This window comes from Balaenoptera borealis (genome assembly GCF_965194805.1).
Source record: "Balaenoptera borealis genome assembly, chromosome: 2".
Taxonomy (NCBI): domain Eukaryota; kingdom Metazoa; phylum Chordata; class Mammalia; order Artiodactyla; family Balaenopteridae; genus Balaenoptera; species Balaenoptera borealis.
The window spans coordinates 160,421,444-160,447,400 of NC_138867.1; the positions used below are offsets into that span (position 1 = coordinate 160,421,444).

Sequence of the window (25,957 nt, forward strand, 5' to 3'; positions counted from 1 at the left end):
GCCCGTGCGCCTAGAGCCCCGTGCTCCCGAACAAGAGAAGCTACCGCAATGAGAAGCCGGCGCACTGCAACAAAGAGTATCCCCCGCTCTCTGCAGCTAGAGAAAGCCCGCGTGCAACAACGAAGACCCAACGCAGCCAAAAATAAATAAATTAATATTTTAAAAAAAGAGAGAAAAGAAAAATTAAAAAAAAAAATGTTGATACCTGGTTCCACCCTATAGCTACTAAATTAGAATCTCTGGGAGTGTGGCCCAGTAACGTGCATGTTTAACAAGCTGCCTGGTGATGCTTATACAGAGAGCCACATCTCAGGATCCCATCTTTGAGATCCATTGCTTAGTTCTACCTATGCCTGAGGGCCTTGAGCCTTTTTGTTCTAGGATCTCCCAAGATCTAATTTCTGGGTGATACACTGTATTAGAAAGCTTTTGCTATTACTTCTCAGACATGCCCAGATGTTGACACTGTACTGACTAAAAAGTATTGCCTTTTTTTTTTTTTTAACCATTCTTTAACATTTTTCTAATCAATACTAGGTGATTTAAGGCATACACACACACGTACACATTATGGGATTTAACGGCTGCTTCTTTTTGAACATAATTGTTAAAACATAAAAAGATTTTACACACTTTAGGAACTTAAATTCAAGACAAAATATTATATATATGTGTTTTGATACTACTGACTAACATTGTTAATGTGATATTTTTATGTAAAACTAGTTATTTAATGTGAGTTCTATGTAGAAAGGTCTGGAAAAATTGGTATTTGTTACTTAGTTATCTTAAGCATTTTGCTGAATTGTATGGCTTGAGGATTCTTTAGAGTTGTAATAAATGTATGGCTTGAGGATTCTTCAGAGTGGTAATAAACTTTGAATAAAGTAAGAAGCAGTTTATTCTTGGTGGTGGTGTTACAATGGCTAAGTTTCATGCAGTTGTAGTCTTTACACAGTAGTTGAAGGAATAATAGCTCTTTTTCAAAAGGTTTAAATGCTTTCTTAAGTTTAGATGTGCTTTGCTTGTATAATCAGTGTTTAATGGAGAGCTTTGGCGAATGATCTTTCTTGAGAGCTAAACACAGAGAATCAACAATTTTTATTTTTTAGTTACTTATGCACACTGAACCTATGAAAAAGGTTGGAGTGTGTTAAAGTCCAAGAAAAGAATGTGAGCACTTTTTATTACGTGTGTTAGTTTACATTCTGTATGGCTACATTATGTCAGTCAAAAATATTGCATCCTCTTTACCACCTGGTAAGGTTGGTTTAGAAGGCGTAGTGGCTTGTTTCATATTTCTCTGTAGCTAAAGTTCTTAAAGTTTCTAATAATAACTTTTTTTTAATTTGCAGAAATTCCACTTAACTTTGTTAATTTTCTCCTTCAGGTGAGCTTCTTAATCCATCAGATTTCCAAACTCACTAACCAGTCAATCTTCAGTCACTGCTACTAAAGTAAAAATTGTTGGGAACAATTAGTTTAACATCATATTACAGTGCTCTGGCAGTTAGATATTAAGCAGTTTTGCCTATTTAGAGTAATGCCTTGTATGCTATTCAGATGCAGAGTTATCTAATACAGCTCCTTGTTTTTAAACCTATTATACTATTATCACTTTAAAGTTAAATTTCCAATTGGCTGTTAGAAAGCAATAATTATTTTGTATAGTCCTCAGTAGGAACCCCAGAGGAACCGCAGGCCTACCACTGCTCCCTCATCAGGGAGGGGAATTGGAGGGGGAAAGTACAACCTGTAGATGGATATAATGAGCAAGTCTTTTTACAGAATGCTACATGATGAGTCATTTTCTGGTCCTAACAATGATGCTAGTACTGGAAATAGATGTGATTTTTTTCTAACCATCATATTTTATTGCTGAATTTAGTTATTCTCTATTTTATCCTCAAATATTTAAGTAGGTGATGTTAGCAACAGGATTCTAAGTGGCATGGTAAGAGTCTTACTACTTGAAAGTTTCCCTTGATGTAGTTGGAGTACATCATTCTAGCTATCTGCTGCCTCATTTATTTTTTGCATTGTTTGCTTCCTGTCCTTCATTGGTGTGCATGTGCCATAATATACCACTTTATATTGTAGTTTAATTATACATATTGTATCTCCCTCAACCAGAATGTAAATTCCTTGAGGAGAGTCTGAAACTGATTTTATAATTCTTCTTGGTACACGGAACAGTGCTTTTCATATATAGTAGTAGACATTCAGCAAGTTTTATTTAGTGGTAGTGGTTACCTGGTTTCACTACATATGAAATTACTATTTTCCTGATGCCTGTTTAGCTTAAGTTATGATGATAAGTATTTATTTAATTGATTTTCTTTCATACTTTAGAATATTTATTTTAGCAATTTTATTGCTACTATTAATTTTTTATTCAATGTTTTATTAAATGTTATTATTGAAGCTCTTGTAAATTCAAAGATTGTTTGAGTATTTTAGGTATTTTATTCTTTGTGTTGCAATGATCAGTGGGATTGTTTCCTTAATTTCTCTTTCTGATTTTTCGTTCTTAGTGTATAGGAATGCAAGAGATTTCTGTGCATTGATTTTGTATCCTGCAGCCTTACCAAATTCATTGATTAGTTCTAGTAGTTTCCTGGTGGCATCTTTAGGGTTTTCTATGTATAGTATCATGTCATCCGCAAACAGTGACAGTTTTACTTCTTCTTTTCCCATTTGTATTCCTTTTATTTCTTTTTCTTCTCTGATTGCCGTGGCTAGGACTTCCAAAACTATGTTGAGTAAGAGTGGCGAGAGTGGACATCCTTTTCTTGTTCCTGATCTTAGAGAAAATGCTTTCAGTTTATCACCACTGAGAATGATGTTTGCTGTGGGTTTGTCATATATGGCCTTTATTATGTTGAGGTAGGTTCCCTTTATGCCCACTTTCTGGAGAGTTTTTATCATAAATGGGTGTTGAATTTTGTCAAAAGATTCTTCTGCATCTATTGAGATGATCATATGGTTTTTATTCTTCAAATTGTTAATATGGTGTATCACATTGATTTGCATTTATTGAAGAATCCTTGCATCCCTGGGATAAATCCCACTTTATCATAGTGTATGATCCTTTTAATGTGTTGTTGGGTTCTGTTGGTTAGTATTTTGTTGAGGATTTTTGCGTCTATGTTCATCAGTGGTATTGGTCTATAATTTTCTTTTTTTGTGATATCTTTTTCTGGTTTTGGTATCAGGGTGATGGTGGCCTCGTAGAATGAGTTTTGGAGTGTTCCTCCCTCCACCGTTTTTTGGAAGAGTTTGAGGAGGAGAGGTGTTAACTCTTCTCTAAATGTTTGATAGAATTCACCTGTGAAGCCATCTGGTCCTGGATGTTTGTTTGTTGCAAGATTTTTAATTACAGTTTCAATTTCATTACCTGTGATTGGTCTGTTTATATTTTCTAATTCTTCCTGGTTCAATCTTGGAAGGTTGTAGTTTTCCAAGAATTTGTCCATTTCTTTCAGGTTGTCCATTTTATTGGCATATAGTTGCTTGTAGTAGTCTCTTATGATCTTTTGTATTTCTGCAGTGTCAGTTGTAATCTCTCCTTTTTCAATTCTAATTTTATTGATTTGAGTACTCGCCCTCCTTTTCTTGATGAGACTGGCTAAAGGATTACCAATTTTGTTTATCTTCTTAAAGCAACAGCCTTTACTTTTATTGATCTTTGCTATTGTTTGGTTTGTTTCCATTTCACTTATTTCTGCTCGGATCTTTATGATTTCTTTCCTCCTACTAATTGTGGGTTTTCTTTGTTCTTCTTTTTCTAGTTGCTTTAGGTGTAAGGTTAGAATGTTTATTTGAGATTTTTCTTGCAGTGAGCTTGAATTGCTATGAACTTCCCTCTTAGAACTGCTTTTGCTGCATCCCATAGGTTTTGGATCGTCATGTTTTTGTTGTCATTTGTTTCTAGGTATTTTTTGATTCCCTCTTTGATTTCTTCAGTGATCTCTTGGTTATTCAGCAGCACACTGTTTAGCCTCCATGTATTTGTGTTTTCTTTACTGTTTTTTTCCTGTAATAGATCTCTAATCTCACAGTGTTGTGGTCGGAAAAGATGCTTGATACAATTTCAATTTTCTTAAATTTTCCAAGGTTTGATTTGTGACCCCAAATGTGATCTATTCTGGAGAACGTGCCGTGTGCATTTGAGAAGAAAGTGTATTCTTCTGCTTTGGGGTGGAATGTCCCAACAATATCAATTAAGTCTGTCTGGTCTCTTGTGTCATTTAAAGCTTCTGTTTCCTTATTTATTTTCCGTCTGGATGATCTATTGCTGTCAGTGGGGTGTTAAAGTCCCCTATTATTGTGTTACTGTCGATTTTTCCTTTTCAAGCCATTTGCATTTGCCTTATATATTGAGGTGCTCCTATGTTGGGTGCATAAATATTTACAGTTGTTTTGTTTTCTTCTTGGATTGATCCATTGATCATTATGTAGTGTCCTTTCTTGTCTCTTGTAACAGTCTTTATTTTAAAGTCTCTTTTATCTGATATGAGTGTTGCTGCTCCAGCTTTCTTGTGATTTCCATTTGCATGGAATATCTTTTTCCATCCCCTCACTTTCAGTCTGTATGTGTCCCTAGGTGTGAAGTGGGTTTCTTGTAGACAGCATATAGACAGTCTTGTTTTTGTATCCATTCAGCCAGTCTGTGTCTTTTGGTTGGAGCATTTAATCCATTTACATTCAAGGTGATTATCGATATGTATGTTCCTATTACCATTGTCTTAATTGATTTGGGTTTGTCTTTGTGGGTCTTTTTATTCTCTTGTGTTTCCCACTTAGAGAAGTTCCTTTAGCATTTGTTGTAAAGCTAGTTTGGTGGTGCTGAATTCTCTTAGCTTTTGCTTGTCTGTAAAGCTTTTGATTTCTCCATTGAATATGAATGAGATCCTTGCTGGGTAGAGTAATCTTGGTTGTAGGTTTTTTTCCCCTTCATCACTTTAAATATGTCCTGCCACTCCCTTCTGGCTTGCAGAGTTTCTGCTGAAAGATCAGCTGTTAACCTTATGGGGATTCCCTTTTATGTTATTTGTTGCCTTTCCCTTGCTGCTTTTAATATTTTTTCTTTGTATTTAATTTTTGATAGTTTGATTAATATGTGTCTTGGCATGTTGCTCTTTGGGTTTATCCTGTATGGGACTCTCTGTGCTTCCTGGACTTGATTGACTATTTCCTTTCCCATGTTAGGGAAGTTTTCAACTATAATCTCTTCAAATATTTTCTCAAACCCTTTCTTTTTCTCTTCTTCTCCTGGGACCCCTATAATTCGAATATTGGTGCGTTTACTATTGTCCCAGGAGTCTCTGAGACTGTCCTCAATTCTTTCATTCTTTTTTCTTTATTCTGCTCCCTGGCAGTTATTTCCACCATTTTATCTTCTTGCTCACTTATCCGTTCTTCTGCCTTAGTTCTTCTGCTATTGATTTCTTCTAGAGTATTTTTAATTTCAGTTATTGTATTGTTCATCACTGTTTGTTTGCTCTTTAGTTCTTCTAGATCCTTGTTAAATGTTTCTTTTATTTTCTCCATTCTGTTTCCGAGATTTTGGATCGTCTTTACTATCATTACTCTGAATTCTTTTTCAGGTAGGTTGCCTATTTCACCTTCATTTATTTGGTCTTGTAGGTTTTTACCTTGCTTCTTCATTTGTAACATATTTTTTGTCATTTTATTTTTTTTTTCTGATGGTTGGGGCTGTATTCCTGTCTTACAGATTATTTGGCCTGAGGCATCCAGCACTGGAGTTTGCAGGCAGTTAGATAAATCCGGGTCTTGGTGCTGAGATGAGGACCTCTGGGAGGCCTCACTCCGATTTATATTCCCTGGGGTCTGAGGTTCTCTGTTAGTCCAGCGGTTTGGACTCAGAGCTGCCACCACAGGAGCTCGGGCCCAACCTGTGGCCTGGGAACCAGATCCCGTAAGGCATGTGGCGTGGAAAAAAAAAAAAAAGAAGAAGAAGAAGAAAAGGAGCAATACAATAACAAAGAATAAAAAACAAAATAAAATTAGAAAGATCAAAAATATATTCGGAAAAATAATAATATAATTGAAACAACTGCAACAAGGTAAAATAAACCTGTAACAGAAAAAAGAAAAAGAAAAAAGGGGGGTGGGGGAACAAGCCAAAAAGGAGCAGAACAATAACAAAGCATAAAGAATAAAATAAAATTAGAAAAATAAAAGATTTATTAGAAAAAATGAACAGATAAATGAATGAAGAACAATTAATCAACAAGGTAAAACAGAACCCCAATCTAAAAGAGGAAAAAAGGAAAAAAAAAAAAAGCCTTGGCTATGGGGGGCGGAGTTTAGGCAGGGTTGGAACTTAGACATTGGTGGGGGTTATGGTGGGGCAGGGCCTAGGCTTAGGACCCATGCAGCCAGAAAAGGTCTTGGGGGCGGGGCCTGGGCAGGTGATGTTCAAGTGTCGGGCAAGGCCTCTACTTAGGACCTACAGAAGGGGAGAGGCAGCACATCCAAAGGAGGGCCTTCAGAGTGTGGAGTTCTGGGGTTTGGAGGCAGAGCCGTGGGTGAGGGTGTGTGGGTGCGGTTTAGGCCCAGCTCATTGGAGGGGTTCTCTGAGTGTAGAGGTAGGGCCCTGGGTGGGGGTGTAAGGATGGGGCTTGGTCTCTGCGCAGCAGGAGGGAGGCTCTGAGGGCAGAGAATTAGGCCCAGGAGCCCAACAGGCTCTCTGGTGCCTAAGTGGACAGGGAAAGCACTGGCCGCGTTCCCTTCCATTCCTCCACGCCCCCACTCCCCATCTCTCCCGGGGTCTCCCCAGTCCCCGCTGGACCCCTAACCGTGGGTGTGTCCTGCTGGGTGTAGGAACTCCTCCCCTCCCCCAGCCACCCCTCAGGGGTTTGAGTCCATTAGGTCTGGCCTTTACTTTTGCTTTCCCTTCCCTCCCTCCCACTCCCTCAGGATCCATGCAGCTGGAGGGGACATTCATGGGCAGAGGATCAGGACCGGGATCTCAGCAGGCTCCTGAGGGCCCAAGTGGGCAGGGGAGAACTGGCCATGCTCCCTTTTGATCCTCTGCCCTCCCAGTGGTCCCCCAATTTCCCCCTTTGGGGGTGGGATCCCTTCCCCTCCGGCAGCCACCCGTTACGGGCGCCAGTCCCATCCCACCTCCACTTCTCCCCCTCTCACTCCCCCCATGCCCCACATCCTACTTGGTCACTGGGGGTTTCTCCCCTCCCCTTAGGTGTCTGTGGTCCCTCACTGGTGCCTGGTAGGTGCCCTAGTTGTGTGGAGACGTGAATTCCATGTGCTCCTAGTCCGCCATCTTGACTCTTCCCCCCAGTCTTAAACTTATAAATTATTTCTGGAATTTTCCATTTAATATTTTCAGACCATGGTTGACTGTGGAAAGTGAAAGTGAGGATAAGAGGGGACTACTATAATGCAAAACCAGTGTTGATTTTTATTGTTGCACTAAATTGTAAAACCTGAATTGGTAGGCAATAATACCGCAAATTAAATAAATAAAACTTTGGGAGAATCAAGGCTTAGATGTTGAGGCAGTTAAAGTCTAACTCATTGCCATGATAGTTTGGATAATAGGAATAAGGCGTCTTATTTAATAACTTATTTAATAAGTTAAAGTAGAATCGCACTGCTTATGATGAATCTGTTGGTAAAAAAGGCCCTACTGATATTTGGTTAAGTGGGGTTATTATGGCTAATCATATCTTGGAAGAGTACTATCCTTGCCAATTTTTAAACTTATTTTGAATTTTAACCCTTCAAATAATTTACGTGGAAATTACTAACAACTACATATCTTTGAAATTTTCCTTATGTGAGCAATGGTGAGAGTCTTTGTGTGTGTGTGTGTGTGTGTGTGTGTGTGTGTTGTTGTTGTTGTTGTTGTTTTTAAACATCTTTATTGAAGAACAATTGCTTTACAATGGTGTGCTAGCTTCTGCCCCATAACAAAGTGAATCAGTTATACATATACATATGTTCCCATATCTCTTCCCCCTTGCATCTCCCTCCCTCCCACCCTCCCCATCCCACCCCTCTAGGTGGTCACAAAGCACCGAGCTGATCTCCCTGTGCCATGCGGCTGCTTCCCACTAGCTATCCATTTTACATTTGGTAGTAAATATATGTCCATGACACTCTCTCACCCTGTCACATCTCACCCCTCCCCCTTCCTATATCCTCAAGTCCATTCTCCAGTAGGTCTGTGTCTTTACTCCCGTCTTGCCACTAGGTTCTTCATGGCCTTTTTTTTTTTTCCCTTAGATTCCATATATATGTGTTAGCATATTGTATTTGTTTTTCTCTTTCTGACTTACTTCACTCTGTATGACAGACTCTAACTCCATCCACCTCATTACAAGTACCTCCATTTCATTTCTTTTTATGGCTGAGTAATATTCCATTGTATATATGTGCCACATCTTCTTTATCCATTCATCTGATGATGGACACTTAGGTTGCTTCCATGTCCTGGCTATTGTAAATAGAGCTGCAATGAACATTTTGGTACATGACTCTTTTTGAACTATGGTTTTCTCAGGGTATATGCCCAGTAGTGGGATTGCTGTGTCATATGGTAGTTCTATTTTTAGTTTTTTAAGGAACCTCCATACTGTTCTCCATAGTGGCTGTATCAATTTACATTCCCACCAACAGTGCAAGAGGGTTCCCTTTCCTCCACACCCTCTCCAGCATTTATTGTTTGTAGATTTTTTGATGATGGCCATTCTGACCGGTGTGAGATGATATCTCATTGTAGTTTTGATTTGCATTTCTCTAATGATTAATGATGTTGAGTATTCTTTCATGTGTTTGTTGGCAATCTGTATATCTTTTTTGGAGAAATGTCTATTTAGGTCTTCTGCCCATTTTTGGATTGGGTTGTTCGTGTTTTTGTTATTGAGCTGCATGAGCTGCTTGTAAATCTTGGAGATTAATCCTTTGTCATTTGCTTCATTTGTAAATATTTTCTCCCATTCTGATGGTTGTCTTTTTGTCTTGTTTATGGTTTCCTTTGCTGTGCAAAAGCTTTTAAGTTTCATTAGGTCCCATTTGTTTATTTGTGTTTTTATTTCCATTTCTCTAGGAGCTGGGTCAAAAAGAATCTTGCTGTGATTTATGTCATAGAGTGTTCTGCCTCTGTTTTCCTCTAAGAGTTTGATAGTGTCTGGCCTTACACTTAGGTCTTTAATCCATTTTGAATTTATTTTTGTGTATGGTGTCAGGGAGTGTTCTAATTTCATAATTTTACATGTACCTGTCCAATTTTCCCAGCACCACTTATTTTTTTTTTAATTTTATTTATTTATTTATGGCTATGTTGGGTCTTCGTTTCTGTGCGAGGGCTTTCTCCAGTTGCGGCAAGCGGGGGCCACTCTTCATTGCGGTGCGCGGGCCTCTCACTATCGCGGCCTCTCTTGTTGCGGAGCACAGGCTCCAGACGCGCAGGCTCAGTAATTGTGGCTCACGGGCCTAGTTGCTCCGCGGCATGTGGGATCTTCCCAGACCAGGGCTCAAACCCGTGTCCCCTGCATTGGCAGGCAGATTCTCAACCACTGCGCCACCAGGGAAGCCCCCCAGCACCACTTATTGAAGAGACTGTCTTTTCTCCACTGTATACGCTTGCCTCCTTTATCAAAGATAAGGTGACCATATGTGCGTGGGTTTATCTCTGGGCTTTCTATCCTGTTCCATTGATCTATATTTCTATTTTTGTGCCAGTACCAAACTGTCTTGATTACTGTAGCTTTGTAATATAGTCTGAAGTCAGGGAGCCTGATTCCTCCAGCTCCATTTTTCGTTCTCAAGATTGCTTTGGCTATTCGGGGTCTTTTGTGTTTCCATACAAATTGTGAAATTTTTTGTTCTAGTTCTGTGAAAAATGCCAGTGGTAGTTTGATAGGGATTGCATTGAATCTGTAGATTGCTTTGGGTAGTAGAGTCATTTTCACAATGTTGATTCTTCCAATCCAAGAACATGGTATGTCTCTCCATCTATTTGTATCATCTTTAATTTCTTTCATCAGTGTCTTATAATTTTCTGCATACAGGTCTTTTGTCTCCTTAGGTAGGTTTATTCCTAGATATTTTATTCTTTTTGTTGCAATGGTAAACGGGAGTGTTTTCTTAATTTCACTTTCAGAGTTTTTGTCATTAGTGTATAGAAATGCAAGAGATTTCTGTGCATTAATTTTGTATCCTGCTACTTTACCAAATTCATTGATTAGCTCTAGTAGTTTTCTGGTAGCATCTTTAGGATTCTCTGTGTATAGTATCATGTCATCTGCAAACAGTGACAGCTTTACTTCTTCTTTTCCGATTTGGATTCCTTTTATTTCTTTTTCTTCTCTGATTGCTGTGGCTAACACTTCCAAAACTATGTTGAATAATAGTGGTGAGAGTGGGCAACCTTGTCTTGTTCCTGATCTTAGTGGAAATGGTTTCAGTTTTTCACTATTGAGGACAATGTTGGCTCTGGGTTTGTCATATATGGCCTTTATTATGTTGAGGAAAGTTCCCTCTATGCCTACTTTCTGCGGGGCTTTTATCATAAATGGGTGTTGAATTTTGTCAAAAGCTTTCTCTGCATCTATTGAGATGATCATATGGTTTTTCTCCTTCAATTTGTTGATATGGTGTATCACGTTGATTGATTTGCGTATATTGAAGAATCCTTGCATTCCTGGGATAAACCCCACTTGATCATGGTGTATGATCCTTTTAATGTGCTGTTGGATTCTGTTTGCTAGTATTTTGTTGAGGATTTTTGCATCTATGTTCATCAGTGATATTGGCCTGTAGTTTTCTTTCTTTGTGACATCTTTGTCTGGTTTTGGTATCAGGGTGATGGTGGCCTCGTAGAATGAGTTGGGGAGTGTTCCTCCCTCTGCAATATTTTGGAAGAGTTTGAGAAGGATAGGTGTTAGCTCTTCTCTAAATGTTTGATAGAATTCTCCTGTGAAGCCATCTGGTCCTGGGATTTTGTTTGTTGGAAGATTTTTAATCACAGTTTCAATTTCAGTGCTTGTGATTGGTCTGTTCATATTTTCTATTTCTTCCTGGTTCAATCTCGGCAGGTTGTGCATTTCTAAGAATCTGTCCATTTCTTCCAGGTTGTCCATTTTATTGGCATAGAGTTGCTTGTAGTAATCTCTCATGATCCTTTGTATTTCTGCAGTGTCAGTGGTTACTTCTTCTTTTTCATTTCTAATTCTATTGATTTGAGTCTTCTCCCTCTTTCTCTTGATGAGTCTGGCTAATGGTTTATCAATTTTGTTTATCTTCTCAAAGAACCAGCTTTTAGTTTCACTGATTTTTGCTATTGTTTCCTTCATTTCTTTTTCATTTATTTCTGATCTGATCTTTATGATTTCTTTCCTTCTGCTAGCTTTGGGGTTTTTATGTTCTTCTTTCTCTAATTGCTTCCGGTGCAAGGTTAGGTTGTTTATTCGAGATGTTTCCTGTTTCTTGAGGTAGGCTTGTAGTGCTATACACTTCGCTCTTAGCACTGCTTTTGCTGCGTCCCATAGGTTTTGGGTCATCGTGTCTCCATTGTCATTTGTTTCTAGGTATTTTTTGATTTCCCCTTTGATTTCTTCAGTGTTCACTTCGTTATTAAGTAGTGTATTGTGTAGCCTCCATGTGTTTGTATTTTTTACAGATCTTTTCCTGTAATTGATATCTAGTCTCATAGCGTTGTGGTCGGAAAAGATACTTGATACGATTTCAATTTTCTTAAATTTACCAAGGCTTGATTTGTGACCCAAGATATGATCTATCCTGGAGAATGTTCCATGAGCAGTTGAGAAAAATGTGTATTCTGTTGTTTTTGGGTGGAATGTCCTATAAATATCAATTAAGTCCATCTTGTTTAATGTATCATTTAAAGCTTGTGTTTCCTTATTTATTTTCATTTTGGATGATCTGTCCATTGGTGAAAGTGGGGTGTTAAAGTCCCCTACTATGATTGTGTTGCTGTCGATTTCCCCTTTTATGGCTGTTAGTATTTGCCTTATGTATTGAGGTGCTCCTATGTTGGGTGCATAAATATTTACAATTGTTATACCTTCCTCTTGGATCGATCCCTTGATCATTATGTAGTGTCCTTCTTTGTCTCTTGTAATAGTCTTTATTTTAAAGTCTATTTTGTCTGATATGAGAATTGCTACTCCAGCTTTCTTTTGATTTCCATTTGCATGGAATATCTTTTTCCATCCCCTCACTTTCAGTCTGTATGTGTCTCTAGGTCTGAAGTGGGTCTCTTGTAGACAGCATATATATGGGTCTTGGTTTTGTATCCATTCAGCCAGTCTGTGTCTTTTGGTGGAGGATTTAATCCATTTACATTTAAGGTAATTATCGATATGTATGTTCCTATTCCCATTTTCTTAAATGTTTTGGGTTTGTTATTGTAGGTGTTTTCCTTCTCTTGTGTTTCTTGCCTAGAGAAGTTCTTTTAGCATTTGTTGTAAAGCTGGTTTGGTGTTGCTGAACTCTCTCAGCTTTTGCTTGTCTGTAAAGGTTTTAATTTCTGCGTAAAATCTGAATGAGATCCTTGCTGGGTAGATTAATCTTGGTTGTAGGTTTTTCTCCTTCATCACTTTAACTATATCCTGCCACTCCCTTCTGGCTTGCAGAGTTTCTGCTGAAAGATCAGCTGTTGACATTATGGGGATTCCCTTGTGTGTTATTTGTTGTTTTTCCCTTGCTGCTTTTAATATGTTTTCTTTATATTTAATTTTTGACAGTTTGATTAATATGTGTCTTGGCGTGTTTCTCCTTGGATTTATCCTGTATGGGACTCTCTGTGCTTCCTGGACTTGATGAACTATTTCCTTTCCCATATTAGGGAAGTTTTCAACTATAATCTCTTCAAATATTTTCTCAGTCCCTTTCTTTTTCTCTTCTTCTTCTGGAACCCCTATAATTCGAATGTTGGTGCGTTTAATGTTGTCCCAGAGGTCTCTGAGACTGTCCTCAGTTCTTTTCATTCTTTTTTCTTTATCTTGCTCTGCAGTAGTTATTTCCACCATTTTATCTTCCAGGTCACTTATCCGTTCTTCTGCCTCAGTTATTCTGCTATTGATCCCATCTAGAGTATTTTTCATTTCATTTATTGTGTTTTTCATCGTTGCTTGGTTCCTCTTTAGTTCTTCTATGTCCTTGTTAAATGTTTCTTGCATTTTGTCTATTCTATTTCCAAGATTTTGGGTCATCCTTACTATCATTCTGAATTCTTTTTCAGGTAGACTACCTATTTCCTCTTCATTTGTTAGGTCTGGTGTGTTTTGACCCTGCTCCTTCATCTGCTGTGTGTTTTTCTGTTGTCTCATTTTGCTTATCTTACTGTGTTTGGGGTCTCCTTTTCACAGGCTGCAGGTTCGTAGTTCCCGTTGTTTTTGGTATCTGTCCCCAGTGGCTAAGGTTGGTTCAGTGGGTCGTGTAGGCTTCCTGGTGGAGGGAACTAGTGCCTGTGTTCTGGGGGATGAGGCTGGATCTTGTCTTTCTGGTGGGCACGTCCACGTCTGGTGGTGTATTTTGGGGTGTCTGTGGCCTTATTCTGATTTTAGGCAGCCTCTCTGCTAATGGATGGGGCTGTGTTCCTGTCTTGCTAGTTGTTTGGCATAGGGTGCCCAGCACTGTAGCTTGCTGGTCGTTGAGTGAAGCTGGGTCTTGATGTTGAGATGGAGATCTCTGAGAGATTTTTGCCATTTGGTATTACGTGGAGCTGGGAGGTCTCTTGTGGACCAGTGTCCTGAAGTTGTCTCTCCCACCTCAGAGGCACAGCCCTGATGCCTGGCTGGAGCACCAAGAGCCTTTTGGGAGGTCTGACGTTTTCTGCCAGCGTTCAGTGGGTGTTCTGTAGGAGCAGTTCCACGTGTAGATGTATTTCTAATGTATCTGTGGGAAGGAAGGTGATCTCCGCGTCTTACTCTTCCGCCATCTTCCGAGAGTCTTTTAAAGCATATGTTTGAAATATAACCTTTCAAGTATATTTACTTCATATACTATAATTTTTAAAAAAATCATGACTGGTAGAGGGAATTTTTTTTTTAATATTTCTTTATTTATTTATTATTTATCTTGGCTGTGCTGGGTCTTAGTTGCGGCACACGGGATCCTCATTGCGGTATGTGGGCTCCCATTTGTGGCATGCGGGCTCTTACTTGTGGCATGCATGTGGGATCTAGTTCCACGACCAGGGATCGAACCCAGGCCCCCCGCATTGGGAGCGCAGAGTCCCCCCCACTAGGCCACCAGGGATGTCCCTGGTAGAGCGAATTTTATAACAGGATATCGATACCATGTTGTCCTACTTTATTCTTTCTACTTAAGGCAGACCTTTTTTGTTTTTTTGGTATTGGTAATGTGTGATGCTTGTTTACACATTCTTAACACAATTAAGCATTAGCGGTTATATCACAGAATTAGAGCTAACTGGCCAATCTGTAGATTGAATTTAGCACCCAATTCATATTTTTCCCTTTTATTACATTATCTTTATGGTAACCACATGGAGATATAAATTTCAGGAAGTTTCCAGTTCAAAAACCTCAGGCTCTCACCCAATATAACACATTTATACAACATTTAAAAGTACAAAAGCTCCTTTTGGTTAAGGGACAATACAAGAAAACTCATGAATTTAATGACACCAGAAGTTCCGGTCTGCGCTGTCCCAGAAAAAGGTTGCCAAATCTGTTTCTTGGCTCTCTCGTTGGTAAGAATGTCCCCCTCTTATACTCAGCACGAGGTGAGTGTTTCTACACCAAATGTTGGAGCCTAGGTTTTCAGAGTCCAAGCTGATGACTGCCACTGGTCCTTGGGCCTTGGGAGCACCCAATTTAAAGTCCCTTATCCCAGTGGTCTTCACACTGAAGTAAGGCCACCCACTTATGAGATACAGGAAGAAAATGTAACTTCCATTTTTTTCATACATTTTTTTTTTATATCATGTGCAAATTTCTACTTAGGTTTACACTATATATAACATATTAGTCATATAATATATACCTCATTTATAAAGAAATAACTGCACATATTGCTGCATACTTAGATATTTACTATTAGGAGTACTCAGTCAGAATAACTTGAAGACCACAGTTCTGACAGTAGCTAATCAGAGAGAATGGACACTAAGGGGAGAAATGGGATCCTTTGGAAGGTATAGACAAAGGTCCAGTGATTAACAATATAATAAAAAAGTATAGATTAGAATATTATATGTATCAAGGGACTTGTTTATAGATTCTTTATATACTTACTATAAAACATAAAAATTATCCCTATTGTTCACCAAGTTAACAGGAGTTTTAATAACTATAGGTAGACTACATACAACTTTCATAATAGTTTGGAGCAGTTTAAAGTTCAGGCACAAGTTTTTTGCATATAGTGGCTTTTCATTTTCTGGTTGTGGCTGACCTTTATGTAGGTCTTTTTTATTGCTATAAATGTTCTTTTTCAAGGGATAAACTGTTTTTGTCTTTTTTTTCTTGGTGGAGGGAATGTAAAGTAACTTTAAAAAGTTTTAAACAAATTATTATAAATCAGATTATGAGAGACGTTAATTTTCCGTGTTTCCTAAAGTTGCTAAAATTTATGCATATTGCTTTTATAGCCAGAAAAAATATTTAAAAGAATTAATAGAAGTAACTCCTAGTAATAGAACTAAAAACAATCTGCATATCTTCTAAATTACCTATGGTAGGGGAAAAGGTAAGAAGGAGAAAAAGAAGTGAACAGTAAAACATAGAAAACAACTAGCAAGGAAGCATTTATAGGAGGAAGAAAAAAGTTATGACAGGTTTAATCAAGTTTGTTATAACAATAAATATAAGTGGGATGAACATACCTTTTATAAGGAGAAGACATACTCTAAAGTTTTTTCAAAAAGCCTAATTACATACAGTATACAAGAGTCGCACCTAAACAGCATGATTGAAAGAAATTGAAAATAAAAGAATAGGCAAACCAGATACATTATAATAGAAGGAAAGCATAAAGGGGTGATAATGTTCAATTTGACAGAGCTTAAAAGTAATAAATGGAACAGACTGCAATGGTGAAGCATATAAGCCATAATGATGATGTCATGAATCAATATGGAACCAAATTATACAGAACTAAATTTCTATAAACTTTTTTTTGTTTGTTTCTTGTTTTTGGCCACACGGCGCAGCTTGCGGGATCTTAGTTCCCCGATGACCAGGGATTGAACCCATGCCCCCTGTAGTGGAAGTGCAGAGTCCTAACCACTGGACTGCCAGGGAATTCCCCAGAACTAAATTTAAATGATAAAAATTGCAAGGGATAAAGAGAATTGTTATATCTCAAGAGTAGTTTAGAAACTTGAGTAGTTCTCTAAGTCTGTGACAGATAAAGCTAATAATTTTCTTTTTAATATATTCTATATTTTTATTTCAGCTGATGTACAAGAAAAATAACTATTCTGAAAACAGAAAATATATGTTCTCTGTGACTCATGAAATATTTATAAAAATTGACCATGATTTTTGGTCACAAATAAAATTTCAGGTGATTCCAAAGAGTAGAAATAGATTGTTCTAGACTCTCTGCCTATGGCAAAATAAAATGAGAGCTAAGTAATAAAGATAGGAAGGAAATTTTGTAATTTTCAGATCTTCTCTAACACTCTTGGGTCAAAGAAGAAATCAGAACTGCAGTTGTAAGATAAAATTGGCCCTCCAGCCCTCTGTGTCCAAGGATGTGGAACCCGGAGAGGTGGATGGCCAAACGTAAGGGACTTGAGCTTCCTCAGATTCTGGTATCCGTGAGGGTCCTAGAACCAGTCCCCCACAAAACTGAGGACGACTGTATGTAAATAATACGATAGTTCACAGTATGCTGCATTTTCTTTTGTTTTCTGATTTAAAAAAACCCAATTTTGTATTTTGGTTTCAGAAGGGTAGTTAAAGGACAGTATTCAATAACAAATGTTTCTTGGCCCTCTGTAATGTGCAAGACATTTTGTTTGATGTGAGATATAACTCTGAGTAAGACTGAGCCTTGGTGCTTGTAATCCACTGGATTTTATTATTCAATGCACATTAGTAGTAACTTATTTGAGATGCATGTATGAAAAATCCTTTATAGTTTCTTTGTAAAGAAACGATAGAGTTCAGTATGATCATTTTAATTTTCAGCAGAGGTACCTATGGTACCTATATGGAGAGGAGAAGTAGATTATTATAGTAGATTGATTGAACTGTGTAGAATGTCTGGATATCTCCGTTCCTTTTTACCTCTATCACCTGGTAGCAGTTCTGTTTCATTGGACAATTTAAGTTTATTTCTCTGGGCTTCAAACTCTTCATCCATAAATGAGGAAGCTGAATTAAAATATCAGATTCTTTATACATGTTATTTTTGTGTAGCTGTGAATCAATTCATAAGTATTGAGCATCAACTTCTTTTCAATCTGTAGGGACCAAACGTATGCTCTAGTTGGGGAAAAAAGACAAATTTAGGGCTCCACGCAGACAGAGGAGAGTGCGTATATCTTTAAAAAGGACAGAGATGGAGAAAAGAAGAGCATTGAGAAAGGTTTCACAGAGGCAGTGTGACACCTGAGCTGATCTTGAAGATAAGTTTTTGTCAAGTGAACAGGGAAGGAGAACATTTTAGGTGCAGGAGATAATAGAAGGTATAGAGGCAGAGAAGTGAGCGTTTTACATTTAGGAAGTTGCAGTTAGTTTGTATGGCATTTCGTAGTTAACATGGGTTTATGGAGGAGTAGCAAGACATCAAGTATTGATGTATATGGGAGCTGAACTGTGAAAAATAATGGGCTTTAAGTTAAAGGCAGTGAATAACCATGGAAATTTTTTTAAGCAGTGGAGGGAGGTGGCACTGTAAGATTTAGTTAGGGTGGATGCAGAGATAGCATTTAGGAAACTGGCAGTTGAGACATGATGAAGTCTTAAATAAAGTAATGGCAGTGGAGATGCTATACAGGTTTTAGAATAGGTCTCTAAAATGCATGGGCTTTGTAGGGTTGACAGCCCTGGAAGTGTGTGCAAAATTTAATATGTGAATGTATTTTCCTCTGGGAGAGGGTCTATAAATTTCATCACATCATGCAGGAGGGCTATTAGGGTAAATATATATTGTAGGGAAAATTGACAGAGTGATATTTTACAAACCATGAGGGTTAAATAATTTTAAGTTTTACTTTATTCATTAGTGACTAATCTAATCTTTTTTCACTTTTTGATAGTGGACAGGCCAAAATCTCATCAAGTTCGAACCTCTGGTACAATAAGGCGAACCTCTTCTTTGGATACGATAACAGGACGTTATCTCACAGGACAGTGGCCACGAGATCCTCATGTTCATTACCCTTCATGCATGAAAGATAAAGCTACTCAGGTAAAATAAGCAAATCAAAATCAGTTTTATTATCCTGCAGTTCTTCTATTTTGATCACAGTAAAGAAAATTAATTTAATCAAATTTTCCCAGTTATTAAATATATTCAACCAAAGAAGAAAGCCATTTCTGTTAATAAACTTTAGACTAAGTATTTTTATCATCTCAGTTTTGAAAGTTTTTAAATTATTTAATATTTAATAAATAGCACATCAGTCTACATTGTGTGGTTTTTGAGACTTATAGTTTTAGGAATTATTTTCCTACAGAAATTAATGACTAGTAACTGTATTAGAAAATACAGGCATATCTCGTTTTACTGTGCTTTGCTTTACTATGCTTCTCAGATATTGTGTTTTTTTACAACTTGAAGGTTTTTGGCAATCTTGCATGGAGCAAGTCTATCGGCGTACTTTTTCCAACAGCATTTGCTCACTTTATGTCTCTCGGTCACATTCTGGCAATTCTTTAAATATTTCAAACTTTTTCATTATTATTATATTTGTTATGGTGATCCGTCATCAATGATGTTTTTTGTTACTATTGTAAAAAGATTATGACTTGCTGAAGGCTCAGATGATGATTAGCATTTTTTAGCAATAAAGTATTTTTAATTAAGGTATGTATATTGTTTTTTTAGGATGTAATGCCTTTGAACACTTTAATAGACTACAGTAATAGTATAAACATAAATTTTATATGCACTGGGAAACCAAAAATTTGTGTGACTCTCTTTATTGTGATATTTGCTTTATTGTGGTGGCCTGGAACCAAACCTGCAGTATCTCCAAGGTATGCTGGTATAAGTAATTTTTGAAGAAAAGCTTGTACAGTTCCTGGAAATAATTTATAAAGTATTAACACATGGCTAAGGAAATATATGTTAAAGGATATTTTTTCTGTTTAAAGCCAAAACTAAAATCCTTGAGAGAGAAATAGAAAATTTCCTGTTTGTCACACCTTCTCTATTTGTGGATCACAGCTTTTGACTTGAAGAGTTTTCCTTCCGTGTCAGAAAAAGATCTGAAAACATCTTAATTTATAATTTCTGAATTCTTGACCATATCTTTATAGCAGTAGTCGATTAGCATTATGAAGAATACGAAAAGTATAAGAGATGGTTATTGGCCTTAAAGAACTTACAGCATAGTTAGGAAGATAAGATGTAAATGTAAGAAAATTGGTAATAGAAGACAGAGTATTATTAGGTGTTAGATGAATGGAGCATTTAAATGTAAGGGAATTCAATGGAATGGGAACATTTTTGGCTTTGTGGGTTAGGGAAATAGAAGGATTAGAGTTTCATGTCTGAAGAATGAGGAAAAGGGGAGAAAATTTTGGACATGCTCTATGAGAATCTTCTCGAGTTTTTAATTTTCTCAGGCAAGCTTGAAACCATAAAATTAGCTTCTTTATCATGCATCCTATCAATTTTGTCTGTGTAACATTTTATGTCACCCACTCCCAGTCTTTTGCTTTCCATTCTTTCTGAGGGAAAGGAGGAGTTTGAGATGGTATGCAGTGGGATTCTCAAGTAGAAAGTACTAGCAAAACTTAGAGATGTGGGCCTGCACACTTAGAAATGGTCACAGATAATTCAAAACTATCTTTCTGGAGGAGCTGGACACCCAAGTGTGACAGAGTGTAGGTATAGAGTAAAGAAAGAAGGTCAAGAGATCAAGGACTTAGTTTTTAGAAATGCACACACGGGAAGGATAAAAAAATGAATGTATTCACCTGGTAGCAACAAGAAGAGAAAGGAGTTTAACATTTACTGACTGTGTACCATGTACTTTGTGTTTTTATATCCTGTGTTTCATTTAATTCTCACAAGAACATTATAAAATTACCCGATGGGGAAGCAGAAGCTCAGGGAAGTTAAGTGACTTAGTATCCTAAACCTAGGAATTGTTGGAGCCAGGTTTCTAATACAGGTTAATTTGTCAGCCAATCTGAACTTCAATTTTATGGTGCTTTTAGGATAAATGGAATAGTGTGTGTGCATGTGTGTGTATCACCTAGTAGAGTAGTTGACACCATTCTTAAAAATGGTAGCTATTCTTTTTAGGTTAAAAAGAAACCCTACCCCTTATTGAATATATGCTTTATGCTGACACTCTCCAAAAACATTATCTTATTCATTCTTCACCAAAACTCTAACAAGAGGAGACAGAAAAAGAGCAAAAGCTAACAGAAGAAATGAAATGGTCTTGCCTTAGAAACCAAAGGGAAAGTTGTTTTAAGAAAGGAAAAATTATTAACAGTATCAGGTGCTACCAACAGGTCATGGAAAATAGGGAGTAGATTTAGGGATTAGGGGCATATTGACTTGGAGAGTGAAATATTGATAATATGTTAGAGAAGGAAGCTCAGCTATTTGGGAGTTAAGAAGAGAGTGATATGGTGATAGAAGATAAGGGCGCTGGGTAGGTTTCTTCACCACATCTGGTTCTTTATCTGCACAATGGGATTAATGAAACCTAACTCATGGTAATGTTGTGTGACTAAATAGGGTAATATTTGAAAGTGAATATGGCAATACACATGTTAGGTTATTAGTAGTAGATACAGACAGGCCCATTTGTAACATCTGCAGGATCTGGAGCAAATATAAATGTAGACCTACATACCATATACATACTAAGTTAAATTAACAAACTGTTACATAAAATTCCCCCAAAAGCCTGAGGTCCAGGGTAGGGGCTTCTCTTGCCTGGGTCTGCATGTAGATCATCTATTTGAGAAACCTGACATTGATAGGAAGTCCAAATATAGGCCTCATTTTACATATGATACACTGAGGCTTAGAGAAGCTTAACTTGTACATGGTTATATAGCTAAATAAATACGAAGAGATCTGAATCCAGATTTGGCTGATTCCAAAGGTTTTGTGTTTTCTCCAGTTCCTCCCTGCCTCTCATAGTAATCACTGAAGTGTATAGCACTTGACCTAGTGCTTGCCTTACAAGCCTAAGAAATGGTCTTGCCCCGAAGCATTATTAGTTTAATTGAAGGTATAAGAGATGAACATATGAGATGGTTGTTATTGTCATGTCCATACCTCCTTGATTCATTCTTTAACTCTTGGGGAAGGAAGTAGAGATTTGTATTTATTCAGTGGAAATTAGTAAACAGAAAGTGGTACAGTCATTGTGCTACAGATATTAAATACCTAGGCTGTCTGGCTTTAGTAGAGGAAATCTCTAGTATTTTCTACCTTTCATATTTCCATATTTCAGCTACCTTAATTATTGAGGGTTAGAATTTTTATTGCTTAATGTATTTATACATTGGGCCTTTTTAAAAGAAGTAGCATAGTGTTGTGGGAAAGACTGTGGACTTTAGAGACAGATCTTGTGTTCAAATCAAGGCCCAAGATTAACCAAGATGGCGGAGTAGAAGGACGTGCTCTCACTCTCTCTTGCGAGAGCACCAGAATCACAACTGGCTGCTGGACAATCATTGACAGGATGACCCTGGACTTCTCCAAGGAGGATACCCCACGTCCAAGGACAGAGGAGAAGCCACAGTGAGACGGTAGGAGGGGCGCAATCAGAGTAAAATCTAATCCCATAACTGCTGGGTGGGTGACTCACAGACTGGCGAACACTTATACCACAGAAGTCCACCCACTGGAGTGAAGGTTCTGAGCCCCACGTCAGGCTTCCCAACCTGGGGGTCCAGCAACAGGAGGAGGAATTCCTAGAGAATCTGACTTTGAAGCCTAGTGGGAATTGATTGCAGGACTTCGACAGGACTGGGGGAAACTGAGACCCCACTCTTGGAGAGCACACTCAAAGTAGTGTGCGCATCGGGACCCAGGGGAAGGAGCAGTGACCCTGGGGGAGACTGAACCAGACCTACCTGCTGGTGTTGGGGGGTCTCCTGCAGAGGCAGGGGGTGGCTCTGTTTCACTGTGGGGACAAGGACTCTGGCAGCGGAGGTTCTGGGAAGTGCTCCTTGGCGTAAGCCCTCCCAGACTCTGCCATTAACCCCACCAAAGAGCCCAGGTAGGCTCCAGTGTTGGGTTGCCTCAGGCAAAACAACCAACAGGGAGGGAACCCAGACCCACCCATCAGCAGTCAAGTGGATTAAAGTTTTACTGAGCTCTGACCACCACAGCAACAGTCAGCTCTACACACCACCAGAGCCTCCCATCAAGCCTCTTAGATAGCCTCAACCACCAGAGGGCAGACAGCAGAAGCAAGAAAAACTACAATCCTGCAGCCTGTGGACCAAAAACCACAGTTACAGAAAGATAGACAAGATGAAAAGGCAGAGGGCTATGTACCAGATGAAGGAACAAGAAAAAACCCCAGAAAAACAACTAAATGAAGTGGAGATAGGCAACCTTCCAGAAAAAGAATTCAGAATAATGATAGTGAAGATGATCCAGGACCTCGGAATAAGAATGGAGGCAAAGATTGAGAAGATGCAAGAAATGATTAACAAAGACCTAGAAGAATTAAAGAACAAACAAACAGAGATGACCAATACAATAACTGAAATGAAAACTACACTAGAAGGAATCAATAGCAGAATAACGGAGGCAGAAAAACGGATAAGTGACCTGGAAGACAGAATGGTGGAATTCACTGCTGCGGAACAGAATGAAGAAAAAAGAATGAAAGAAATGAAGACAGCCTAAGAGACCTCTGGGACAACATTAAACGCAACAACATTCACATTATAGGGGTCCCAGAAGGAGAAGAGAGAGAGAAAGGACCGGAGAAAATATTTGAAGAGATTATAATCGAAAACTTCCCTAACATGGGAAAGGAAATAGCCACCCAAGTCCAGGAAGCGCAGTGAGTCCCATACAGGATAAACCCAAGGAGAAACACGCCGAGACACATAGTAATCACATTGGCAAAAATTAAAGACAAAGAAAAACTATTGAAAGCAGCAAGGGAGAAATGACAAATAACATACAAGGGAACTCCCATAAGGTTAACAGCTGATTTCTCAGCAGAAACTCTACAAGCCAGAAGGGAGTGGCATGATATACTTAAAGTGATGAAAGGGAAGAACCTACAACCAAGATTACTCTACCCGGCAAGGATCTCATTCAGATTTCATGGAGAAATCAAAAGTTTTACAGACAAGCAAAAGCTAAGAGAATTCAGCACCACCAAACCAGCTCTACAACAAATGCTAAAGGAACTTCTCTAAGTGGGAAACACAAGAGAAGAAAAGGACCTACAAAAACAAACCCAAAACAATTAAGAAAATGGTCATAGGAACATACATATCGATAATTACCTTAAACGTGAATGGATTAAATGCTCCAACCAAAAGACACAGGCTTGCTGAATGGATACAAAGACAAGACCCATATATATGCTGTCTACAAGAGACCCACTTCAGACCTAGGGACACACACAGACTGAAAGTGAGGGGATGGAAAAAGATAGTCCATGCAAATGGAAATCAAAAGAAAGCTGGAGCAGCTATACTCATATCAGATAAAATAGATTTTAAAATAAAGAAGGTTACAAGAGACAAGGAAGGACACTACATAATGATCAAGGGATCAATCCAAGAAGAAGATATAACAATTATAAATATATATGCACCCAACATAGGAGCACCTCAATACATAAGGCAACTGCTAACAGCTATAAAAGAGGAAATCGACAGTAACACAATCATAGTGGGGGACTTTAACACCTCACTTATACCAATGGACAGATCATCCAAAATGAAAATAAATAAGGAAACAGAAGCTTTAAATGACACAATAGACCAGATAGATTAATTCATATTTATAGGACATTCCATCCAAAAACAGCAGATTACACGTTCTTCTCAAGTGCGCACAGAACATTCTCCAGGATAGATCACATCTTGGGTCACAAATCAAGCCTCAGTAAATTTAAGAAAATTGAAATCATATCAAGCATCTTTTCTGACCACAACGCTATGAGATTAGAAATGAATTACAGGGAAAAAAACGTAAAAAGACAAACACATGGAGGCTAAACAATACGTTACTAAATAACCAAGAGATCACTGAAGCAATCAAAGAGGAAATCAAAAAATACCTAGAGACAAATGCCAATGAAAACACGATGACCCAAAACCTATGGGATGCAGCAAAAGCAGTTCTAAGAGGGAAGTTTATAGGTATACAAGCCTACCTAAAGAAACAAGAAAAATCTCAAGTAAAGAATCTAACCTTACACCTAAAGAAACTAGAGAAAGAAGAACAAACAAAACCCAAAGTTAGCAGAAGGAAAGAAATCATAAAGATCAGAGCAGAAATGAATGAAATAGAAACAAAGAAAACAATAGCAAAGATCAATAAAACTAAAAGTTGGTTCTTTGAGAAGATAAACAAAATTGATAAGCCATTAGCCAGACTCATCAAGAAAAAGAGGGAGAGGACTCAAATCAATAAAATCAGAAATGAAAAAGGAGAAGTTACAACAGACACCACAGAAATACAAAGCATCCTAAGAGACTACTACAAGCAAATTTATGCCAATAAAATGGACAACCTGGAAGAAATGGACAAATTCTTAGAAAGGTATAACCTTCCAAGACTGAACCAGGAAGAAACAGAAAATATGAACAGACCAATCACAAGGAATGAAATTGAAACTGTGATTAAAAATCTTCCAACAAACAGAAGTCCAGGACCAGATGGCTTCACAGGTGAATTCTATCAAACATTTAGAGAAGAGCTAACACCTATCCTTCTCAAACTCTTCCAAAAAATTGCAGAGGAAGGAACACTCCCAAACTCATTCTATGAGGCCACCATCACCCTGATCCCAAAACCAGACAAGGACACTACAAAAAAAGAAAATTACAGACCAATAGCACTGATGAATATAGATGCAAAAATCCTCAACAAAATACTAGCAAACAGAATCCAACAACACATTAAAAGGATCATACACCACGATCAAGTGGGATTTATCCCAGGGATGCAAGGATTCTTCAATATACGCAAATCAATCAATGTGATACACCATATTAACAAGTTGAAGAAGAAAAACCATATGATCATCTCAATAGATGCAGAAAAAGCTTTTGACAAAATTCAACACCCATTTATGATAAAAACTCTCCAGAAAGTGGGCATAGAGGGAACCTACCTCAACATAATAAAGGCCATATATGACAAACCCACAGCAAACATCATTCTCAATGGTGAAAAACTGAAAGCATTTCCTCTAAGATCAGGAATGAGACAAGGATGTCCACTCTCACCACTATTATTCAGCATAGTTCTGGAAGTCCTAGCCACGGCAATCAGAGAAGAAAAAGAAATAAAAGGAATACAAATTGGAAAAGAAGAAGTAAAACTGTCACTGTTTGCGGATGACATGATACTATACATAGAGAATCCTAAAACTGCCACCAGAAAACTGCTAGAGCTAATTAGTGAATATGGTAAAGCTGCAGGATACAAAATTAATGCACAGAAATCTCTTGCATTCCTATACACTAATGATGAAAAATCTGAAAGAGAAATTATGGAAACACTCCCATTTACCATTGCAACAAAAAGAATAAAATACCTAGGAATAAACCTACCTAGGGAGACA

At 38.0% G+C, this 25,957-nt stretch overlaps 1 protein-coding gene across 1 annotated transcript in view; it reads left to right on the forward strand.

The window, feature by feature from the left end:
* Positions 1-25,957, forward strand: part of LOC309623502 (uncharacterized protein) — a gene marked incomplete at its 5' end in the record, with an annotated part of 96,349 nt that overhangs the window by 23,073 nt on the left and 47,319 nt on the right. Inside the window, one exon of the mRNA XM_082380450.1 lies at positions 18,251-18,402. Coding sequence (XP_082236576.1) covers positions 18,251-18,402 — 152 coding nt within the window. The remainder of the gene's footprint in view (positions 1-18,250; positions 18,403-25,957) is intronic.